This window comes from Nothobranchius furzeri, chromosome 6 (genome assembly GCF_043380555.1).
Source record: "Nothobranchius furzeri strain GRZ-AD chromosome 6, NfurGRZ-RIMD1, whole genome shotgun sequence".
NCBI lineage: Eukaryota > Metazoa > Chordata > Actinopteri > Cyprinodontiformes > Nothobranchiidae > Nothobranchius > Nothobranchius furzeri.
This window is the reverse complement of record NC_091746.1, coordinates 44,481,465-44,506,547: the sequence shown is the minus strand read 5'-3', so window position 1 is coordinate 44,506,547 and position 25,083 is coordinate 44,481,465. Positions and strand designations below refer to the sequence as shown.

General features: G+C 39.9%; 1 protein-coding gene across 4 annotated transcripts in view; it reads right to left on the bottom strand.

Moving 5' to 3' along the window:
• The window catches only part of cntfr (ciliary neurotrophic factor receptor), a 335,019-nt gene that overhangs the window by 143,874 nt on the left and 166,062 nt on the right, over positions 1 to 25,083 (bottom strand). For all 4 annotated transcript variants that reach the window (XM_054744199.2, XM_054744200.2, XM_054744202.2 and 1 more), the window contains one exon: positions 8,573 to 8,806. In XM_054744199.2, the coding sequence (XP_054600174.2) occupies positions 8,573 to 8,806 (234 nt within the window). The remainder of the gene's footprint in view (positions 1 to 8,572; positions 8,807 to 25,083) is intronic.

The window sequence follows — 25,083 nt, the reverse complement described above, 5'->3', positions numbered from 1 at the left end:
AACTGAGCTCTTCTTTAGCTGTTTTTATGCAACTTCATGTCTACCCAAAATATTTTCTCTCAGCAGGACTTTTTTTTGTCTTGACTTAATCAAATGCATCCAGAGTCATACAGTTCAACTCTTCCGCAAACCTCCCGTAACATTTAAAAATAAGCATGTGAAGTTTGTTAGCCTGTACATTTAAAGACAAAACTCTTTGGAGTTACTTGATTTTATTGTGTACATGAGTTTCACATGATTAAAGTAAGTTTAACGGACAGAATGTTTCTCTTTCCTTCTACTTCGTAAAACCAAAGTATTCAATTTTTATTTGGATGGTCTGAGCTTGGGGCAGGGTGCCTGAGCCCCTGTCTGTCTAGACCATGATGCACATGCTCCCTATGATTTCCATAGGTGTCCTTCTAGTTGGAGACACTGCTGACTGCTTATTGAACTCCTCTGTACCACTGTCCTTTTCAGTCATGTTTTGTTCTTGCTCACTGGTATCTTAAAATCCATACACAACATTTTAGTACATATATATTTAATTTCAACAGCAATCATTTGAATGTAAATTGAACTAAAACTGTAATAACTTGATTTATTTTGACTTTCAACATTTAAGAAAGAGCTAGGGAACCTGTGCCATCCAACCATCAGCGTGCTGAATCATAAACACAATCTTTTTAAATTACCCCAACAATAAGGAATCAGTTAGAGACTTGCACCCTTCTAAGTTAGCATTACACAAGTTAATCATGTCCGTCATACAAACTTGATCCATTTATAAAGAAACTAAATGTAAGGAATACAAGATTTAAATAAAGCAGGATTTTTTTTTCAGTGCATTCTGTCATTTCTGGTCATGGTTGAACATGATTATATTGATTTAAATTAGTCAATGTTTAGTCAATGCAAGAACATTTAGTACATTTGACTTTGTCAATAAATAACTCAAGTCTACTCCAATTAATTATGTTTACAGAAAAAAACTTGTATACGTTGTGTAACGTCTAGAAAATGTGATTTAGCATATTCAAAAACCTGCCAATTAGTTATTATATTAAAGCTTCTATATTCTTATTTACAACATTTACAGTGTTTAGTGGTTTAAAACAGTTGAATGATGATGAACAAGATGTGTTACGATCTACATTGCCAAGAAGAAATAGTTTTTGATATTTGGTTAAAACCAAACAGGGACAAGGACGACCTGAGGGAAATAGTTGAGACAGCTTGAGGATGTTGTAAGAGGATTAGAAGAGGAGAAACATAGAAGAGAGCAGAAATAAACACACATTCGTGTATTTGAGAAAAAATCTTTGTAAAATGAGCAAAAAATGAAAAAATAAGTGAAAATAATAAAAACTCTAGTTTGGAAACTAAGTGAAACACGATGGATGAAAGTGATAGAAAGAATTTAATTACTGGACGTGGGCTTTTACAAATCTCTGCAAAGCAGTCCTTTTAAATAGTACTTATGTCCTTTACTGCGACTTTGCACAGCATAAACTCTAATCTGAGTGCAAAAACATTTAAACTACAAACTTATTGCTGCAAATGCTTCTCACCATTTTTTTCCCTTGATGGAACGGCTTTGAAAAAAGAAGGGTTGGGAAAGCAATCTGTCTCTCTAGATTACTTCTGAAACCCAACAGACACAAAGAAGCCAAGACACTTTCTCGTCTCTTCAGATATTTTCTAGTCTCCCTTGTGGCTCCACAATGACTTTGTACACCAGACCCATTTAAACTATTGTTATGGTTGTCTGTTACAATAAAATGATGAGAGCTGCTGCTGTCCTGGAAGTAGGGCAAGAAATGGAGAAGACTTTAGGACATGGAGCAGAACGAAAGAGGGCAAAGTTTAAAAAAATACATAAAAAGCACAAATAGAATCCATTAAGGATAGAGACGAATGTTCTAATGTTACAGGAAAGACTGGAGATATAAAAAAGTTTAGGGATGAAGATGTGAAAAAGGGCATTTAGAGGAGACCTATTATGATTTTCATTTCTTGAGTTATAATATATGGTTGATACAAAACAATGTTCACAAAGTTCTTTACACTAAATCCCTTCGACATAAAACTATTTCAGTGGTTGTTCTCTTGTCGTTTTCCTTTTCTCTAAGCGTGTGAGCTGCTGTGAATTTCCCTATGGGATTAATAAAGTCTATTCTATTCTCTTTGACAGTTTCAGTACCTTCCAGAACGAGGTGTTTCAGGGCAATGTCCCTTTGAGGAAACAATCTGATGTTGGTCACGCCCACCCCTCCCCCACTTGGGCAGCTATAATCTGAAATATCCTGGAGGGGCTCATAGTAGAGCCACTGTTCCTCCAACAGAAGAAGAAGAAAATATCATTTCTATAGCGCATCTCAAGATAAAAATCACGAGGCGCTTCACAAAAACAAAAAAATGTGAAAATATAAAAAAGCATTTAGAAAATGTTTAAAAATATATTTAAAATCAGCAAAAATAGACAATTGTGATTAAAAAAATGTTAAGAAAGAGAGAGAGTGAATAGGAAAGAGGGAAATCAGTGGATCCTGAGGATGGTGGAATAGGTGGGGAGAGCAGAATAAAGAGAGTGGTGATGAAGGTCACATCAAAGCCAGCCTCAACAGTTGAGTCTTCAGCTGCTTTTTACAGGAGACCACTGAGTCCACCGATCTCAGGCTCAGGGGGAGAGAGTTCCAGAGTCTGGGGGGCACAGCAGCAAATGATCGCTCACCTTTGGTCTTTAGCCTGGTGCCGCACAACCAGTACGCTTTGGTCAATGCAACACAGCCTGTAACAGCAGCTCTTGCTTGCAAATGAGAGGTGGCTTTATTCTAATTTTCCTCGTTTGTGACACCACAAACAGAGACTTTTTTAAACAGCTTGTTTTAGGCACATAATTATCCCGTATTTGATTTATTTATTATTTATTTTGGTTTGTTTGTTTTATGTTTGGAGTGTTTAGAATGGTAATAGAACCCCACATGGTAGCAAAAAAATAAAAATAAAATACATACAAAGAGTGTGTCCTCTTTTTCAAATTTGAACCCATGATTTGTATGTTTCAAAGAATAAGCAATGTGTGTCCCAAGTCTTGAGAGGATATTTAATTTTCATGTGAAATCAAGCCGCATTAGAGCAAGGGCTTATGATCTGTGCAAGTAACTTTAGCAAAGGCTCATAGACGTTTTGGAGATAAAACAGTGGAATTTCCCTCTGGGATTAATAAAGTATTTTTGAATTGAATTTGAACTGAATTGAATTGAAAGCCTGATGATTTCTGTGTAATTCTTCTGGTAAATGTCTTGTTTTCACCCTGTTTTCACTCCTCAAAGTTTTTAAAAACACCCTCTGTACTCAAAAATTGGTACAAACAAGATCAGTAATTAAACCAACAGCCCACTAGTTCCAGCAGTGGCCTCAGGCGTGAGGGACCAAATGCTTCTAAGTTTGAAGATGACATCCCAGAGGAGCTCTAAGGGTTCATCCTCTCCCCCAGTGATCTGTCTGCAAAGACACACAGCAATTGCATTACCCTGCAATGTAGCACAGGTCCCATGAGCGTGTGTGTGTGTGTGTGTGTGTGTGTGTGTGTGTGTGTGTGTGTGTGTGTGTGTGTGTGTGTGTGTGTGTGTGTGTGTGTGTGTGTGTGTGTGTGTGCAGGGATGACACAACCAAAACAAGCTGTCCAGGGAAAAGGAAAAAGACATCAAGTGGTGTGTCTGTGTGGAAATCAGTTCCCCACACATCAATTTAACCAGATAATTCACACCTCCTTCAACTCCTCCACCAGAGCCAGTCAGTGTGTAGTTTAGCTTTGACAGCCATTTGGAGTATCTGTTAATTAAACAGATTGTGATGTGCACAAAGGATTTAAATATTAAATGCATGTTATTAGATATGAGTGTGAGTTATAGTACAGACCGGCAGAAACCTCTGTAGTATGAACATGTACCATTGCAGTGTCCCCAAATGCTGTTTACTCCTCACTGAGGGTCTGTTTGTTTGCTTCTGATGGGTTGTGACGCAGAGACAAGCAAACTAGAGCATGATACAACAATAGAACTGTCTCATTTTACCTGCCATCAAACCCTTAAATCGAAGCCGGACATTGTCTAACTATGTATGTATGTGTATGTGTGTGTGTGTGTGTGTGTGTGTGTGTGTGTGTGTGTGTATATATATATATATATATATATGTATATGTGTGTGCATTTTATGGTGGCAGTCTAATAGAGACTTTGTTGTTCACCTTCTGGCTCTACACAGATCTGACAGGCCAAACCTTAAAATGAGAGTGTGTGTTGTGCCTAACGTTTAGTTTTCAGGTTGGTTTTGTTTGAACAGACCATGTATTTCGTAAAGAGCTATCAACACAACAAATAACTATAATTTAAAATAAATAAAATATGAAACATTGAGAATATTCATAGAATCCTGCAAAGAAACATCTGTTTTGAGATGGCGTTGCTGACCTTCTCAGCATCTGATTGGTGTTAAAGCTTTCATCAGACAAATAAAACACTGATTTTGAAAAGTCTGTATGACATAATTTCATTTATTCTAGCAGTGCCTGAACTTGTCAGGTCTCTAAAAAACATAAAAAAACTAGATTTTTAAAAATAAAATGACAACCTATTTGACTATTTAAGTATTTTCCAGTAAACTGGTTTTTATTTTTAAAATAAAAACTGCATCAATCTATTTTTAGATATATTTTCTCTGATATGGCATTCAGAATTTTTATTAGGTCAATTAAAATTTTTGCACATATTTATAAAGTATCATTTTAATTAAAGCAAAAATAGCAGACTGTCTCAGAATAGCAGATCTTTGTCTTTGTAACTGGGTGTAAAAAACATGCTTACAGTTAAACTGTCGTAGCTGGTGCAACAAGTTCCAGTTTGACCGGTGGCCTGTGCATGTGTGTGTGTGTGTCTGTGCGCGTGCGTGCGTGTGTGACTTGCAGCTGATTGTCTGACAGGTCACAGAGTAAATGGCTCGATATATGACCCCCTACATTGATGTTTTGTCTGCTGTGAGGCTAAATAACTGGGCGGGTGCAGCCCATGCTGCTCTGCTATAAATTGTTTAGGCGACAGGAGTTTGCGACAGCAATAGATAGAAAATGGCAGAAAGGGGCAGGAGAGCAAAGTAAAGGATGTTGCATTTCAGCTAAAAGCTTAAAAGGTGCATGTCCTCTCACCTTTGAAATTAAATTTATTCTTTCACTACAGCTATGCTCTTTTTTTGCTCTCTTAAGTCTTTCTCTACAAGTGAACATCACTTATTTATTGAATAGTGTCTAGAGATATCACAGAGCACGCCACAGATGAAGAGCTTGTCCTGTTGAATTTGAGTACAGTATTTTACCCTTCTGCTGTCTTCAGTGTCTCCATTTACAACTTAAAATCAACACTTTTTTCCCTCTAATTCACTGTTTCTTCAAACATGAATCATTGAGGCAATGTCCTCAACATGAAACCAGTGTATCCTGCATCTATAGGAGTCATAATGGTAACATTTTGTGATGCTATCCTCCAGTGGGTGGCACATGGCGATGTAGACAGTGCAGTTTAGCATTTTTAACATTTTTAACACACACATTGAAGGCTTCCTTCATTTAAAGATATTACATCATGCACTGGGTTGCATTCCTACCCCTTTACCACGCCCTTCTACAAGAGCTTCTTCCTCGTTTTCCAAACCAAAAGCTTCTTGCTGGGATAAAAAGGGTTCTGTGGTAAAACCTGCAGCCATAGTTTTAGCTCAAAGTTGACTGAACGTTCATTTAGAGCCTTTGAGTGTGTGAGTATTGTTGACCCTCTGGAGGCAGGCGTTGCATATTTGCAACAGTCAAAACCTACCTACCTGGTTACTCCACATACACATTTCATGAGCATTTTTTAACTCAGAAGTACCCCTGAAGGACATAGTTGTTCGTCCTTTTATCAGAACTTATTTAGAGCCTGAGAGGGCGAAATGATGCATGGATGGTTGCATATCATGTAATTTGAACTTTGTTTTTTGATAATTTTGCATGTGGTTTAAGTTAAAAGACACAATCTGGATAGTTGGTTGGCTTAGACACATCTGCTGTAAGGAACTCGGGGTCTTCGGGTGTTTTGGATCTTTGATCTTCAGACATCCTCACCTGGATGTTCCAGAATTTTGTGATTTTTGTAGTTTCTAGTTAGAAAAGGGACCGGAATACATTGGTGTCCAAACTTAAAAGGAAATATTAGGAAAAACAACATTTTCATTTTCTAATGTTGGGGTGGCTTCATAAAAAATCAGTACATTTTCAGAGAGTTGTCTTTTGTTAAAGGTCATTGTTCAACTAGACGCAACATCCTGCAGGGGGATTATTTTCCAAATAACCAAACTATTTAGGAAACAACTCCATCCTATCGACCCTCAATCTTGCCACTGCACAATGTGACATTTGTGCTCATCTGTGCACATTTCTTCAGACAATCCCAGCTTTGTTTGTACCCACAGTGTCAGAGGTAATGTAAGCATCCCATAGTTATATACAGAGAAGAGAAACACCACAAACACAAAGAGAAACAGGCATCACAGCAACTCCTGCAGACACACAAATGCTGTCTGCCTTGTTGACACACTTCAAACATTTAGCACCAAACCATATACACACACAGAGACCTAACCGGGGTCATGGCATGACGCCTTCTGTCCTAATGTGAACCAGAGTAAACAACACTAAACAACTGTAACTGCAAACTGCAAGTCGGAGAAGCACCGGAAAGTGGGGATGCAACCGAGGCAAGAAGGCACAGACAGATGGCTCAGTGCTATTCTCCTGATCACACTTCTGCTTGTGTAAAACATAACAGGCCCCGGGTGTGAGTTATAAACACCGCATAAAAATCAAACTATCGTCAATATGGTAATCACGACAAGTGTAGCCTGTCATGACTGCACAACACGTCCAAGCTCAGTAGGTGACAGCCAGTATAATGAAACATGTACAAGGTGTACAGAGATAAACGAGCAGGACGGATAAAAAAGAAACAAATGCAGTGTCTCTGGTTTGAAAAGCGGATTCAAAGTTAAGAATTCCAGCATGTCTTGAACGTGTCACAAAATCACCAACTGTTAACAAGGCAATTATGCTCAATGCCAGGCTAGCCCGCAAAGGTATTGTTCTCACAAAGTTGTAATTGACCCCTGATGAATGGCTACACAATGAAAGTCTGTTTCTCTCTCACATGCACTGTTTGAGAGACCACCAAAGTGTCATTATGATGCAGAAATGCTACCATTCCTGAAAGGAAACACACACACACACACACACACACACACACACACACACACACACACACACACACACACACACACACACACACACACACACACACACACACACACACACACACATAATCGGACCTGGTTATGTATTGCATCATTCACCCTGCTGACACAATCTACCATAACATAAAACTCTCATTAATTTGGTATTGTTTCAGCATTCGGTAATTCATCATTGCCAATATGATTAACCAAACTGTCACACTCCCATATAGTCTCATTCATCAAACATTTGCATGGAAATGTAACATTTAACAGTAGCGCTGCAGTGCAATCTTGATGGGTGGTGAGCTTGGGCTGCTTTCGATTCCGTTAATAAGTGAATCCTACGTGCACGGTTTGCAAATAATCTGCAGACAAGATAAGCTGAACACACTAAATAATTCAACATTTTTGTCATTTTAGTTTAATTTTCCCCTCTTTATTTACGTATTTTTGAAATCACACTGGATGTGAATGTAATCTCTTATTGGGCCAGTAAAGGCATTACCAGTGGTGATATTGCTGCTCGACACACAGAGCAACCAAACCGCTGCTTTTTTGTTAGAACAGACTTTTTCTAACACTATTATAAAGTCCATTAAATAATGCAGGTGCATAAATGGGGGAAATAATTAGTTGTTTTTAAGGCTATGCAAAAAAAAGTTTAATTTTTCTCACTGTGAAACTATTATGCAGTAGTATGATTAACAACCTGATAGTGGTTGCATTATCCATTCCCTCTACCAGATTGAAACTGAAAGGCTTCCATTTGAGTCAATCCTGGCCAATAATTTTCTGCAATAAAAAACAACTTTGTGTGTGTGTGTGTGTGTGTGTGTGTGTGTGTGTGTGTGTGTGTGTTGTGGCTGTTTTCAATCCCTCCACTTCCTCGGCTCTCCTTGTCAGTCCATCCCATCTCGACACCATCATTATGCTCAGACCCAGTGTTTAAATCCCTCCCCATCAGAATAATGGATCTCAGAGGAGGCCACTGCCATCTCACAGGCCACAAGAAGACGCTGTTAAATCGACACTCAGAAGGCTTTTATGTGATTATTAAAATCTCCACACATAACAGCAAAATGACTGAATGTCATTTTAATAACCAATCATTAGAAGTTTGTCATCTGGTAGCGAGTTCTGCTCCAAGGACCACCATCATGTCACTCTAAGTTAATGATGTCATTTCAAAATAAAACAAAACACCCTTCAAATGTCAGAAATCATCAATATTTTTTAGCTTATTTGGGAAATAAGCTGGTTAATGTCAGCTACTTACCTCCTACGTGAAGATAAATGGTATCACGCCTCTCTCCGTGTGGGTTCTGAAAGCAGCTGTAGAGTCCATTATGGCTGAGGTCCACCTGGTTCAGAATCAGCACTGGACCTTCTAATTGGTGCTTGGCCTGCACGTCTGTCCCATTCACCTTCCACGACACCGACGTGCCACTTTCCAGGGAGCCGCACTGCATGGTGACGTCACTGCCCATCCGCTCATACTGGTTCCTTGCAACTGAAACCACAGAAGAAGCAACAGTTATGAGACCATTTACCTATTTTAGGTCTTCTCAAAGACACAACCAGCTCCTCCTCTACACCAACAGAGCAAAGCACAGCCCATCTCCCACTTCATTGCCTGCCATCTAGACACAGGGATGTAAGAAAATATTGATATGCTGAAATATCTTTTTATCTCATGTTATAATACTGACTTGATATTTTACACTAAAGCTTTGTTTACTGTCTAGAAGGGCCTTGAGTTGTCGTTTTGTCTGCTGCATCTATAAAGGTAAATAAATTCACTGTATACATTTATAATTTTAGATAATAGGCAATTTAATTAGTTAATAACGTATTTTAATCCAAAAATAACATTTAAATAGACAGTTTCAGAATCTTAAGTGCCCATGTTTTCTGTCCTTCTCCACCGTTTCATATTTATTTCATGCCACTGTGTCATTTTCTGTCTTCCTTTATATTTTAGTCATTAAAAACAAAAACAAGAAAATTAAGAGGAAGGTGAAGGGTGATCAAATGCTGGAGATTCTCTTTGACTGTAACATTTTTCAGTCTTGGAATTTTATTTTCATCTTGCCCTGGAAAACCAGAAATTCTCTGGCAGTCAAAATGACTACGTCTGACCAAAATAGGTAGAAATGACCATATTTCATTTGTCTTTTACACAATAAATAAATAAATAAATGCATTTTTATTAAATTTACACCAATTTATAAAATGTCAGGGACTAGCAAGGCTGTATATTTTACTTGATAAAGTAATTAAAGTATTAGTGTTAAAGCAATATATTAGTTGTTGTTTTTTCAGAGTTCACATGTCAAAGTTTACTGAATCTCTTTTGTATGGTGCAATTCCAACTCTGACTACTAGGTGGCAGAAGTTTTTACGGCCTTTATTTTGACGGATCACTACAGTAATACTGGATCATGTGCCTGACCCGCGTTTTGTAATTACATTCAGTCTCAGAAATCACAAATATTGTGTGGTTTTTATTGCAATATACCGTATCTCCCCTGTATTGTAATAAATATCGTATTGCCAGATTTTTGCCAGTATACCCTGCTTAAACTCAAACAAAACTTAAACACAAAAAGTAACTTATACCTTTTACACAAACCAGCTTATGGTTGATGAACAGTTAAACAGAAGGCTTTTCTAAAAGTCATACTTCTGTATCCTGTCTTCCTGTTGCCCTAGCAACCAGAAACTGACAGAGGCAAATAAGACTTTCTTATCTGGCAACCTTTTCAGCTGTTCTAAAATATGGAGGAAAGGGAAAAATATTTGGATTATAGCAGTATTCAATCATTTTCAGCTTCACTGTCCAGATATGCACATTACTTAGCCAGTGATTTGTTGCAGCAGGGATGGAGAGTGTGAAAAATAAGATTTTTTTAAAACCATTTTCCAGAATCCATAAATAGTTATGAGCTTTTTCCGGACTTTCTGCTGAGTAAAAAAAGTTTAGATTTCATTCCAGGCAAAAACGAAGGAAAAACTCAAACTATTTCTACGTTTGTGTGCCTCTTTAGGTAGCCGTGTTCCTGTCTTGCCACTGATGCCAACAATGGCTTGTCAGGAAAGATGTGGATTGTGTGACCTCTGAGGTTAAGGGATTTATGTGAGCCTAATGGGAGTTTTAGTCGGGACGCGGGGGTTAGTAGGCCCGCTCCGTTGGTAAGTCTCACGGGACTTGTCAAAACCACAAGCAGCAGAGACCTCAGATTATCACTCAAACAGCAGATCAACAAGAACCAACAATAAAATATTGATCCACATCTCTGAGAAAAAAAAAAAAACTTGTGGATGAACATAAAAGAGGAAAACACACCAGCTTGGGATCAGATACTGTCAGAGTTCTCGTCTAACTCTGATGTCTCCTTTATCTCTGTGCATCGTCCCCGTCCTCCTTTCACCTCTCATTTCCTTGTTTTTCACTTGAGTTCCCTTCCTTCTCTCCGTCTCCTCTGACATGCCTCTTAACACAGCTGATAGAGATGTCAACCAGGTGTTTCATGTATATTTCATGTCTCATAACAGAGCCATCTATATTTAATAGGACACAATCCTTGCCCCCATTAACATTAACCTGACACTGTTTGTTCTGTTTGTCCTCCACGTTGTCGTTCATTCCCATCAGCAGAGCAAACTCAGTCTTCCTATCTTTTCCTTTCATGCGTGTCATTGTTACACTTTTCTGTTGACTCTGTCCGTCACATTTACCTGCATGCTTGCCTCTCTCCCCTTTTTTAATGATGTGATGGGCTTGTATGCACATTAGTGGCAAGAAATAACAATTTCTTTTGATCTCTGTCCGTGTCAACTCTCATTGAATGGGTTTTCGGGACTTTATTTACATAAAAAGCTTTTTGCGTCTTTGATGATGATGCTGTCGCCCCGAGGCTTTATGTGACAAACAAGGAACGGAAAGCTTGAGAAAAATGCTAAAACATTTGGAAGTTTATCTTAGGAAGAGGAGATTTGTTTGATATTCCATTATTGAAATTCTCAGGATCACCTTTGGTTGCCATTAAGATGTTACCCAGCTGAAAGCTTAATTTGTCAGACAGAAGTATTTTTTTAGAACATTTTACATAAAATATTTTAAGTGATATGTTCTACAGAGGGCTGCACGGTGGCGCAACGGTTAAAGCTGTTGCCATGCAGCAAGAAGGTCCTGGGTTCGCTTCCCAGCCTGGGATCTTTCTGCATGGAGTTTGCATGTTCTCCCTGTGCATGCGTGGGTTCTCTCCGGGTACTCCGGCTTCCTCCCACAGTCCAAAAACATGACTCACAGCTCACAGCTCCACCTCTTTTCCCTTTTATGGAATTGTCTGGTTGATTGGTCTGTCCAAATTGTCCTTAAGTGTGAGTGTGTGTGTGTGTGTGTGTGTGCGTGTGTGCGTGTGTGCGTGTGTGCGTGTGTGTGTGTGTGTGTGTGTGTGTGTGCATGATTGTTTGTTCTGTGTGTGTCTGTGTTGCCCTGCAATGGACTGGCCCTCTGTCCAGGGTGTACCCCGCCTGATGGCCCGTTGACTGCTGGAGATAGGCACCAGCCCCCCCCCGCGACCCTACGTGGACAAAGCAGGTTCAGACGATGGATGGATGGATGGATGGATGGATGGATAATCTACAGATGTTACCCCATTTTTCTTATCAATTTAAGTAACATCACTTTTTCTTCCTCTGTCTTTTCCCATATCTACTCATCTTCTTACAGTTTTTAATTGTTTATCTTTTACATGTGTCTTCCTTTTTTCTTCTGCCTTTTTAACATTTACAACGTCAGGCTTTATCTTAGCTCTTGGTTACCTCCTTATTTCTGCCTCCTTTCATTTGCCCATCAGTGGGCTCTCACAAACATCAGTAAAGACACATGACACGATAAACTAACTTTATACAAACAAACAGAAGTCAGAATTATAGCAGCAATGAATTCAGAAGTTGGAAAAAAATATATGCTGTAAGGGTTTTTTCTATCTTGTTGACAGAACAATGTCCTATTCATTTCTAAGGAGGAGGCAGGACTTAACGATTTTATTGCTTCCAGCCTCTAGGACGGGGTTGTGTTGTGTTTTTTCCTCCACATTCAACTTTTGAGATTGGCCCTTCTGTCTCGTTGATGCAAACATGAATGGATCTCAACTATGTTTTCTTTTTCCAAAACAGCTCCATGTGTTCACAGATGGTGTGAACTCATAAAGGAAATCCCAAATTTTTTGTAGGTTTGAACCAAGCCCCCATAATTCGGGCCTGGATATAGCAAAACAGGAAGTGACAAAAATTGCAGTTCCAGCCTCATCCGCTTGGATCAGAAGCGAGCAAATCCTCATTGACTCCTATGATAAAAATACCAATTTCACAGCAAAAATAAACATGTTTACAGCCTGGTACCAAAACATGGTTTAGGTTTAATAGATCTTGTTTACAGTCATGACAACTCCGAGGGGGGTGAATTTTGTTGTCACTCTTCTAAGTGTATTAAATGCCTAAAATTCTGAATAATGAATGAGCATCAGACCCACGTGACTGCAGAGCTAGCTCCGGGGAAAGGCCTCAGCCTGAGCCTCGGCCTCGCCTTAAACTGTTCCACCATTTTCAGTCTCTCAACTTAGACCATTAGTTGTGCCATTTGTGCATTCTTTGTTTGGATGTTATTTGTGCAATTGTTGGACAAAATGACTTGCTGTGGTATTATTTGCATTAATAGAGCATCCAAGGAGTCTCCACTTTATATTTTTTGGTAAGTAAAATTATATTTATGCATTTTAGGAAAATGGGTTGAAATACGACATGTTGGTGGAGCTTAGTTCTGACTATCGGTATGGTCTCCCTCCCCTCAGCGGCAGCTCGGCGCATCTCTGACTGCAGCGGCGTCTTTCTGCTGCGTGGGCTGCCGGCTTGTGGAGCTCTCGGACTCGGAGAGACACCTGATCACAGATATACTGCAGCTCGGTGAGGGTTGATAGTGCTTGATGTTAGTCTCCAGAAGTCTGTATGCCATCAGATAAACTCGCTTGTTTTTCTATTTTTTTTGCATAATTGTAAAATAGTGGTGGTGGGGGGCAACTAAATAACAGATTTGTCCACAAAGAGCTGCGCCTGGGTTCTGTGTTCTCATGAGAACTAGTGCTACCTTCGTTAGCTTAGCTCCCACCTCCGTGTTAGCTTTGGGTTAGCTTGTAGCTACATCACTTCAGTTTGACAGGTGTCGTCATTTGATGCCAGCCTTACAGCCCCATTCACAGCTCCACCTCTTTTCCCTTTTATGGAATCGTCTGGGCATGATGAGACATGTGACCGAATCAAAATGGCAGTGGTGGCCACCTTCAATTTCAGATTACAAACTTATAATACGAGCCTATGGACATGAATTGTCCAGTATATACATTGATGGTTTGAAAGCAAAACAAAATGTTTTAAGCATGAAATATCAATGTATCAAAAGCAGTTCCGCTCAGTTATGGGTGTTAGCTTATTAATTGGTTTGGGTTATTTTTATGCCCTGAAGGAGAAAAGTAATTATTATTCCTACAAACTAATGTCAGTGTCCTCCATGTTGCTTCTGAATTTATTTATGAATGCACGGCAGAGGGGTCCATAAAAATACTTTTGGATTTCTAAAAATCCCGTTAACAAGCTGTTTTTTCATGAGAGTCCTACCCCCTACCCAACATGCATGTGCATGCACACACACAATTGCTATAATCTTGGACGGCTGCTGTACAGTGGCATAGTGGTTAGCATTGTTGCCTTGCAGCAAGAAGGTCCTGAGTTCAAATCTCAGCCTGGGGTCTCTCTGAGTTTGTATGTTCTCCCTGTGCATGCATGGGTTCTCTGCGGGTACTTTAGCTTCCTCCCACAGTCCAACAATATGACTGTCAGGGTAATTGGTTTCTCTAAATTGTCCTTAGATATGTGTGTGTGCATGGTCTTTTTTCCTGTGTGTCTCTGTGTTGCCCTGCGATGGACTGACAACCTGTCCAGGGTGTACCCCACCTGCTTGCCTAGAGACTGGTGGGGATAGGCACCAGCCCCTTGTGAATCTGCATGAACAAGTGGGTATAGAAAATGGATGGTTTCCTAAAGCTAGGCTTTACTATATGTCCATGCCAGTGAGGGGAAAATGTTCTCCAGGCTCTTCTGTGTCATTTTTGGGCAACGCACATTGTCAGTTTAATATTAAGGCTTTGAGTCAAATATGTGTCTTTTGTGTGAGTATTGCTAATGATGCATGTGAAATATGAAAAGGTACATGTCAAAAATGGTACATTTTGTAGGTTAAGTGATCATTTATGTCAACATTTGTTCACCAAGAGATAGTTTTTGTTCACTTTTAGGGACTCCCTAAGTCCCTAATCTAAAAAAGTTAAAATAAATGAAATAATAACCATCCGTCCATCTTCTTTCGCTTATTCTGGGTCGGGTTGCAGGGGCAGCGGCCTCAGCAGGGAGGCCCAGACTTCCCTCTCCCCATCCACTTGGGAATCCTAAGGCTTTCACTGGCCAGCCAAGAGACGTAGTCCCTCCAGCGAGTCCTGGGTCTCCCCTTGGGTCTCCTTTCGGTTGGACGTGCCGAGAAAACCTCACCAGGGAGGCGTCCAGGAACCATCCCAACTAGACGCCAGAGCCACCTCAACTGTCTCCTTTTGATGTGGAGGAGCAGCAGGTCTACTCCGAGCTTCTCACCCTAACTCTAAGGGAGAGCCCAGCCACCCTGCTTCAATCTGCAATCTCCTGACCATAGGTGAGGGTAGGAACGCAGATTGACATGTATATCGAGAGCTTTACCTTCCAGCTCAGCTCTATCTTCACCTTGACAGACATACACAACGCCCGCATCACTGCAGATGCAGCACAATCCGCCTATCGATTTCACACTCCAGCTTTCCCTCACTCGTAAACAAGACCCCGAGATACTTAAATTCCTCCACTTGGGGGCAGGACCTCATCCCTGACCTGGAGAAGGCATTCTACCCTTTCCCGACTCAAAAACATGGTCTTGGATTTAGAGGAGCTGATTCTCCTCTCTTCTGCTTCACACTCGTCCAAATAATAACTTGCAATAGATAATAAACTCCTTGCCGTTTTCTTGTATATTCCTGGCCTCACTTTCTCCTCTAAACATTAATCCTTTTCACATTGAAGCAACTCCTTCCGTGTGGATCGGGCTGAAGCTTTAGCATTCATCAGAGGTATATCCCCAAACTTCAGCAGCCAGAACGCCACTCATGCATAATAAACAATATAGCAACAGAGGAAACACAAGCAGATACTTATGATTACACTCGTGTACTCACTCACACATAAGAACGCTCCCCTGCATAATGCTCTCATTTCTCATGACCATGCAGACAAGCAGGCCTAATAACCATAATGACATTCAACTCAAGTGCTATTGATCTCTTGGTAATGGACTAGACACAGTGAGCTGCAGCACAGTCCTCTTATTCCTTACCCAAATGCAAATGAAAACCAACAATGCCCTGTTTTTACACATTGTTCTCACTATTTATGTTGATGCCAGCTGACACAGCTATAAAGATAAACAGTTTATGATCCTCCAAGAAGCTTGTCGCATCTCTGTTAAACCTGGATCAGATTTATTCTCGTAAAGAAGGCAACTGGAATGTGGTTGAGAACAAATAAATACAGCCGGGGTAATGACAAAAAAGGCACTTACGAGCTTCAGGTCTGCTATAGAATACTAAAATGAATTTTAGATTATTTTGGTAAATGTGGTAAGTTTTGAATGGCATATCACTTATGTAAAGTTAGATATTTAGAAAGATCATTTATGAGAGTAACCTTGTGCTAAATGCAGAATATGGAACATGGCATATTGGATTACAATTTTTTTTTCACTCGCTAACAAGCATTTGTCCAACCAGTTGTCACATCTTCAAAACTCTAGATCAGGGCAGGGCAAAGTGGAGGTGTAAGATTGCATGGTGGTGGCATTCCAAGGGCTGCAAGAACAGTAGTAGTCAGTGATGAAATTTGTGCCACCATCATTGACCATGTAATCAACTATGGTCTTTCACTAAGAGAGGTTGGCAGCCCAAGTTGAGTCGGTCAGCGGTTGCCTCCATTATATGCATCTTTCAACAAACCAAAGGTAAGTATTGCATTTATAATGGATTGCTTCTATTGTCACTTGAAGTGTAAATAAGGCCATACAGTAATGATTTTTTCCCTCTAAAGAATGCAACGTCTTCCACCCTCTGGGGGAAGAGAAAAGCTCCTCAATAATGATCAAGAGCTTGTCATTGTGGAAATGGTTATCACAAATAATGCAATAAAACATTCAGACTACGTGGAAGATCATGAGATATTTGACAATATCGATAGCATCAACTTCACAACCATTACGCTGAAGCAGCTCTACACTTCCTTTTGAGAGGAACAGTGAGAGAGTCATGGAGCTACAACGACTATATGTCCAGTTATAGTGTATATCCTTTTCTCAACCCCATAGAGACGTTATTTTCTGCATGGAGGTGGAAGGTTTACGAACATCGGCCACATGACCACATGTCCCTCCTGGAAGCTATGGGTGCTGGCTGCAGTGACATCACGGTTGACGATTGCCAAGGGTGGATTAAACATAGCAAGCCGTTTTATCCCAGGTGCATCGCTTTGGAAGATGTCAGATGCGATGTTGATGAAAACGTGGTCTGACCCTGAAGATCACAGAGATTAGCTACAGTAATTTTGTGTGTGTTGTAGTTGCCTCCTTTCTATCTGGGCTTTGTGCTGTTTTATTTTTATTTATTTTTTTGTTGTTCAGAATGCTCTTGTTTGTTTCATTGATATTTTGTTCACTACAAGCATCACTACAGAACTTTTTCTGTTCTGTCATACTGTAAACATTTCTGATGTACCTCCTGAAACAAACAGTAAAGGAAAAAACAGTAAAGAAAAGGCTTTTTACTGGAATGCTTTGAAACGTGCACGCTATACGTGGACATACAGTTCACAACCAACAAATGTAGAGTAAAAATCGTGGATTGCATGTTTTGTATGCAAATATCTCTAAAACTGAAACAGAAAACTCTATGGGGTTTTTGTAATGTCTACAATCGCCAGTATTTTGAAACCTGGTGTACTTTGATTGACAGAATGTATCTTGTGAAGTGGTAACATGTGCTACGTTTTGACAGAATAATTTCACTTTGAGTCAGATGTCCAGTGTTTGGGTAAAGGTAGTGTGTGCGGAGAAAGAAATGTTCTATTTTGAAATGAAGAGTTAGTTTATGTTTATCAAAATGTGTTTTTGAGAAGAAAAATTTCCATTTGGCCAGTTGTGTTTTGTAGGAGTGAATCTGTGTTGTTTAGAATGAGTAGTTGACGTATGGGTGAGAGCTTGTTGGCGATTGAAAAAAACTGTAATGCTGATTCCAGAGCAGATTTCAGTGATTTAAATCAACTCAACCCTCATAACGTTTGAATACATACAGAGGTTTTCTGTCACGTCACATAAGAATCAGGTGGCTACATACCAATGTATCTGTTATTTACACTGATGAGCAGCCATGATTAACCCAGTCCATGCCTTGTTGCACCGTGTCATGTGTGAATATAAAGAAATATACTTTTGTCAGGCAAAAGCACCGCTGCAAGAAAAAAAAAGAATGATCAATCTAGTGCAAATGACAACTTTGTTTTTCGATCCAGGTTGTTTTTTGACAGCTAAGGCTTTAACTTGGAATCACCTCCAGTCAGACCAGCTCCATCACATGGTCTTTTTACATTTCCAGACTGGGGGTCAGGCCTTACTCAAAGCCTCTAAACAGAAACCCGTTTTCACTGGTCTTCACTATCAGATGGATAAATCTGGACTTCCTGTATTCACTTGCTATCAGGATCCTCCAGGCTGACTTTTTTCCCCACTGGTTTATCTTTTCACCAATACAGAAATGTTGATCTTTGTATCCAGCATGGGACCCTGCAGACCACTGAGGCCAATGTTGTTCTCAGGCAGGTCTGTGATATTCTCCCAGTCAAGTGCATTACCATAAAGAGTCAACATGAAATCTTGTGTTGAGGTCACTGGTGTTGTACCTGCAGGGCAAAACAGATTCCCTGCCCAGAGGCCATTCAGAGAATATAATGGAACACACACCAAAGCTCACACAGACTCATGGGTAATAAACTGTATTTCTAGGTTCATGGACTGCTAAAGAGTCACGAGGGATGTGCACAGTTACCACCGCGTGGATGAGGTCATAGGTGTACAATGTGGTTCAGGCACATACACAAAACAATATAAATATGTATTAGCAAGTTCAAATGTGTAAATGCATATAATTAAATACTGCACTTTGAACATGGGGTACACTGTAATAGTGGTTGTCAAAGATACAAATGATGGTAAGTCAGAATCGATGTTGAGTAGGTAAATGAAGGTTTAACAGTAGAATGAGAGAAATAGTAAAACCAAAAAAATAGAATGAAAAAAAAAAGATTTTACGAACTTTGTTGGTATGTTGATATTTAAAGAGCTTTGCACATTTTTCAAAATTTGATTTTTCTGTTTCTGCAAATTAACTACTCAATTAATATTCAGAGCAAGCAATGCGTCCTGCCACGGGCTCCTGAACGTTCCAAAGCATTCACAGGTGGCCCAGTCCTCGTGCCACAGCTGCAGCCAGATATTATTATACATTAGTCCCTTGTTTGAGTCACCTCTACTGGTCCCAAACCTGGATAAAGAAATTATTTAGGTATGTGAAAAAAAACAGAGGTTCAAACCCCTTTTAGGGTGTTTTTGACATAAAACTGATTTTTGGTCGACCAACAGCGACTTTTCCTACTGAGGCGTTGGCACTATAGTGATGCAGATAAATGAGGTCAGGTCAAAACTAAAAATGTGTCAAAGAGGACATTTGTGAGAAAAGAGGTCTTGCTGCTTAATTAGCTAATTAAATTCTGCTAAAACTGCTTGTTAAAAAGTACCAATGGGCATTATACCCAGGTGTTTTTAACACGTTTGATCAAAGTTGTAGAGCAGCAGCATTAGACTTCTATGCCAGCTATTGGAGTGCGCACACACACACACACACACACACACACACACACACACACACACACACACACACACACACACACACACACACACACACACACACACACACACACACACACACACACACACACATAAGGGGACAAAGCTAGCAATCACAGAGACTTATGCAGAAATGCATCTCACAAGCACACAAGTCATTAAACAAACATGTACACCCCCTTGAGTTGATTAGATTACTGATGAAGTTTGATTATGGAGTACCAGCTGTGAAAACTCGTGTGTGGATGTTTGCATTTCAATTGGAGTAATATCTCCCCCTCACATGGATACAAATGTGGTTCTATCATTCTGCATCTATGACTTCCCTCTTGCATGCATGGGTGTGTTTCGAAGTGTGTGCCTATGTGAGTAACCATCTGTAAGTTATGGTGTGACTGCACGACGGCAGCATGAAATGAAATTGAAGTTCAGCATCGGCATTCAGATTTACCATCTCTGAGTGCTAAAGCCCCACAGCGTGTGCGTCTGCAGCAGTGCACACTTTTGTGTGAGCAGGTGACAATGTGCAGCTCTCTATGTGCATGCAGTCCTCCTTTTGGATTAAATGGCATGAACATATTAAACGAAGTGAGAAGGCATCACTTTCCAGCCGTCGTCCTAACTCACTAGAACATCCATCCATCCATTCTTTTTCTGAACCCGCTTGTCCACATAGGGTCACGGGGGGTGGGGTGGGGGTGTGTGTGGGGGTGTGTGGGGTAGGGTGGGGGGTGGGGGGGTGGGGGGGTGTGCTGGTGCCTGGGTCAATGGGCAATCAGGCGGGGTACACCCTGGACAGAGAGCCAGTCCATCGCAGCTCACTAGAGCATTTATCAGTGAATCCCACTTGTAAGCCTAAGGGGAGCCATGCCTTTTGAAGGTTCAACAGAGAAATGGCGGATTTGCTGACATGCAGAGATAGAGATTTATCAGTTTAGGTTAAGAAGATCAATTTTTTCTACGCGGTGGTTGCAAACAGCAAAGCCGAGTGTACCAACAGCTTGGTTATTGTTCAAGTAATGGCTTTAGGAGGTATTTTCTGGATTTGATTTACGTGTATAGGGTTGTTAATCAGATTTGCAAATGCAAAATAATTTAAATGAAACCAATCATGACTGTATTTCCAAAGTAATAATAGTTCTGTGGTGTATACCAAACATGTTCATGACATTCTTTGCAATAAATCCCTCTCAGTATGAATGATTTAACAGATTTATACTTGATGTTTTCAGTACCTTCCAGAATGAGCCATTTTAAGGCTTTGTCTTTAGGAAAACAAGCTGAAGCTGGCCACACCCAGCCATCCCACACTCAGGCTGCTATAAGCTGAGAAGCTCCGATGTCCGGGGAGGGGCTTGAAGTAAAGCCGCTGTTCCTCCAGTGTGGAAATGTGGTTCTATTCTAATTTCACTTGTTGGTGACATAACAAACTAGGACTTCTTGAAGCGGCATGTTTTAGGCACATAATTCCTTAAACCAAACACTGACAGAAAATGAATGGACAGGCAGTAGAAACACAGCACACACATTATTATTAGCCATTTACACAAATCTGCCCTAGCAATTGTCAAAAAGCTTAAATAATTTGATATGTTTATGAAAAACCCATAAATATGCTAATCAAATCCATGCTTATATGGCAAAAGCCTACCAAACATTACACCCACCCTTGACCCCATAGCAATGATAGCAGAAGGGATTCATTAAGCCACTCAAATATTCATAGTCAATAAAGAATGTTCATGCATTCACAAAAAGTTGTTTCAAACTGCCTTGAGTTGAGATACCTGTGATAAAAATAGTCAAGGTGAACATATGTGAGGTAAAGTGCAGCTATGTTAGCTGTATGAGTTTGTTCATTTACAGCGTTTCAATTCTGCCCGTTATCACAAGCTGCAGGCTACGATGTTTTTACAAATAGTTTCCCAGGGCCAAGTCTACATGTACCTCCACTTTCTGATTTAATTACACACACACACACACACACACACACACACACACATACACACACACACACACACACACACACACACACACACACACACACACACACACACACTTGCTGATTGTAGTTCAGTTGCAGAGTATCCTAATTACATTTCGGTTAAATTTTCCTGAACCCCTCCAAAGGTTGTCTCTCGTAATTCTTGCACCTCCTGAGTAACGCAAGCGGACAAAAAAAATAATTTAACACTGGATCCTGAAGCTGGCAGTGTTTGTGTGTCTATAAGCCATCAGTTTATACTTAATACATTTCCTAATCATTGTCATTTCTACCCATTTCTTTCTCTCACCACTCAGAATAACCTCAGAATAGCATTTTCTTTGTTTTCTGACCTTAAATTGACGGAACAATCCTGTAGTTTATCAAGATGTTAAAAATAGGACTTCAAGAAAAAATAACCACTGGTAGGATTGTATATTTACGTATTTGGGTAACGTTCTAATCTAATAAAAAGTGAATAAAGTTACATTTGAACTTTTACACAGCTAACAGGTTTCTTGGTGCTTACCGCACAGAGATTGGCATTTTGTTTTATGGTCAGCCTGGCACAGCTGGCTGGTGCAGGCTCTTCAGATGTTTAGAGGGTATAAAACAGCAAGCTGCTAAATCACTGGTATTTTACAAGCTACATATCCGATTAACTGTTGCATGACATAAGTACGGCCACATGAACTTGTGTCGATGAGATCCTGCACGTGGTTGTGCCGACGAAGATGCTTCTGGTCTGAGTGTGAGATAATGCGCTCGCACTCGCTGATGGACAAAAAGCAAAAGACTCTCTTAAATGTGTGTGTGTGTGTGTGTGTGTGTGTGTGTGTGTGTGTGTGTGTGTGTGTGTGTGCGTGTGTGAGAACATGCTCTCACACAGTCACTTCCTCTCCAAACATCTTGGAATGAAGATATCACTTTATCCTTCCTATCTGCCTCTTTCCCACAGAGAGATTAGCAACCCCCCACCTTTTTTTTCTTTTTCTTTTTGCATTCGCCTCCCTTTCATGCGAATGCAGAGGCAGCTGCAGCTGTGCATGTGTGTGTGTGTGTGTTGGGACACCAATGATGCTCAAATGAATCCACTTCCTGTGTCCCGCCATCTTTATCTCGGCCCCACGGTGCACGTAGACGTATGGTGTCAGAGTGTTTACACGCGCCGGTCTGGCCATTGCTTCCTGTCATCACGACTCACCAGTGTTACCAGAGGAGACAGAAAGATGTGCAGGCAACAAGGTTAATTGATACTTCATTTTGGATGTCTGTGTTCTGAGACGAGCACAGGAAGCCAGAGCGATAAGAGGGAGTGTGAAGGAGAGGCAAGGAAGAAAGGGAAAAGATGAAGAGGAGAGATTTTAAATATAAAAAAATAATGGTACCGTGAAGGAAGGAGGATAAATGGTGGTGAGCATTTAATATTTTACAAGCCTGGATTAGAGAGGTCATGAAATGAGGAATGGGAGAGAGATTCCTGAGAGCCAGTTGCAGCGAGAATGAGTGAGCTGGAGCGGGACAGCTGGGAAGCTTTGATCAGAAACATCTGCACGTGTCATAGAAAAAAATCTGAGTGGTGGGAGGAAAATGACAGCATCCTTCTCATCCATTTGACCAGACATATCTATTTTTACTCCTTCCATCCTGTTTAGGATGAGTCTGATCTTCATTCTTCCGAGTGCGGCGTTTGAGTTTAGCTACAAATCACATCTCTCTAGCTTGTGCGGCTCTTTCGTCAAGGCAGAAATCAGTTTAAAATGTTCTGCTGACCATAAATGCCACATATAAAGCACAATATCCTCCGTTCAGCATGATATAATGGAGCGCTGAACTTAAGCAGTGCAGCTGACCTTTTCCCAAGTAGCACCATTAGTTTTTGAATTGATTTCCCATCCATGAAACCTTTGCTTCTGAGTTCGAGTCACTGAGACATATAAGTCTTTCAGGAAATAGGCGATCCATCACGGGAAGTTTTCAACATTTTGTCTTCAGTAGGATCAACAAGATGCAAAATCTGAGTATCTCATTTAGATTGTGTCAAGAAAACCTTCTTTTGTTTGAGATATGTTGGGTCAACTCCCAGCAGACACCTTCGTTTTGACTTTTGAAGACATTTTCTTGCTAAAAAGTTCTTCTGGTGTGTTTCTGCACCAAATTCTTATCAATAACAGAGCCTAAAGCCTAGAAAGAGCGGAAGTAATACTTAACAACTGCTTTTGAAATAAATGCCTTATCTTTTTTTTTTCCTTTCTTTGGCAAGGTGGTAGTGATAATCAGACAAAGGCCGGCAGCAGAAACCTCCCTCTCAGTCCTAATCTATTGGTTAATAACATGGCTAACACCTCCCTAAGCCTTCCCCTAGAGCCAAACTCAGAAGGTCAGTGCTGATATTAAACCTCTCATTTATTAAACAACATAGACGTATGCAGACTGAAGGGAAGGGTGAGATAAAGAGAAATGGGGAGAAAAAAGGGTTTTGAGGAGAAAGACAGGAAAGAGAGTGGAAATAAGGTCAACCAATCACGTAAAGGGTATAAAAGAGCGGACATGTTGAAAGTTAAAGAGAGGAAGAGACATGAGATGAGGTGATGGACGATGAAGGAGAGATGGAGGAGGAAAAGGTTTCAAAGGTAAATGAGGAGAGGGGGATGAGAGAAATGATGGACTTAATTAATGGACTGTAATAAATGACAATATTTCTGGCTTCCAAGATAATATCAGCAAAAATTACCGCCCTCATCACGGGAACGCTCTGCAAATATACCGCACGACCTTGACAGGAGAGCTGAAACTGCAGAGGAATATAAAAACTCTTGACAGGAACTAAAAGTGGCTCATCTGCAATAAATGTTCTAATGATTTCAAATTTAGAAGAAAACAAAGATGAAGAAACTCTGGGGCTGGTGCTTTTAAAATTGTTTAGTTTATATCGGTGCAGAATGTTCAAATGAACAAAGAAACATCAACAGTTTATTTTTAATATGTATTTTATAAGTTGTGTTTGGAAATATACACGCTTCTTTTCAGTCTTTTCAGCCTTCAGCTCCATTTCCACTTTATTCCAGCACCTTATCATGCACATGTAATCAGGCCTGTTCCCTGTGAGAAATTAAAGTTGCACGCCTTTTTAATTCAAACTTGTTCCCAGAGGGAAGTTCCAAGTTGTTTTAACTCATTCTTTTAAGCAAAGATGATTATGTTGTATATTTATGTATTTATTTTATAATATACTTTAATAATTTGTAATTTTAGAATATTTATTTTACAATAATAATTTTCTCACATTTGTGTATTTTTTTTTTTACCAGGAACTGACTACATTAGATAATTAATCGTCTAGAGGTAAAATCTGCTGAATATTTCAGTTACTGAAATAGAGCAAATACAGGAATGTCGTTTTGAGCAAATCTCTTCTACTCAGACACTGATAAATACAAGCATTATGACTAGAAGAAGATGCTGACACTTTGTGATGATCCATTATCAGACTAAAGATTTTGAGCTTTCATTACTTAAACAGATTTGAACAATAACATAAAAGGAAAAGCACTCATAAATGTGCGCATTTTAAAGAATTGTTGCATTTCAAATGGTCCGCCGATAGCTACATGTCAGTGGAATTAATGATAGTTTAATAAATAAAAATAAAATGTAAAATTCTCATTTCTAAACAAGATGTTCTGTACTCACTGAGACATAGTTTGACCAGATTAACAAG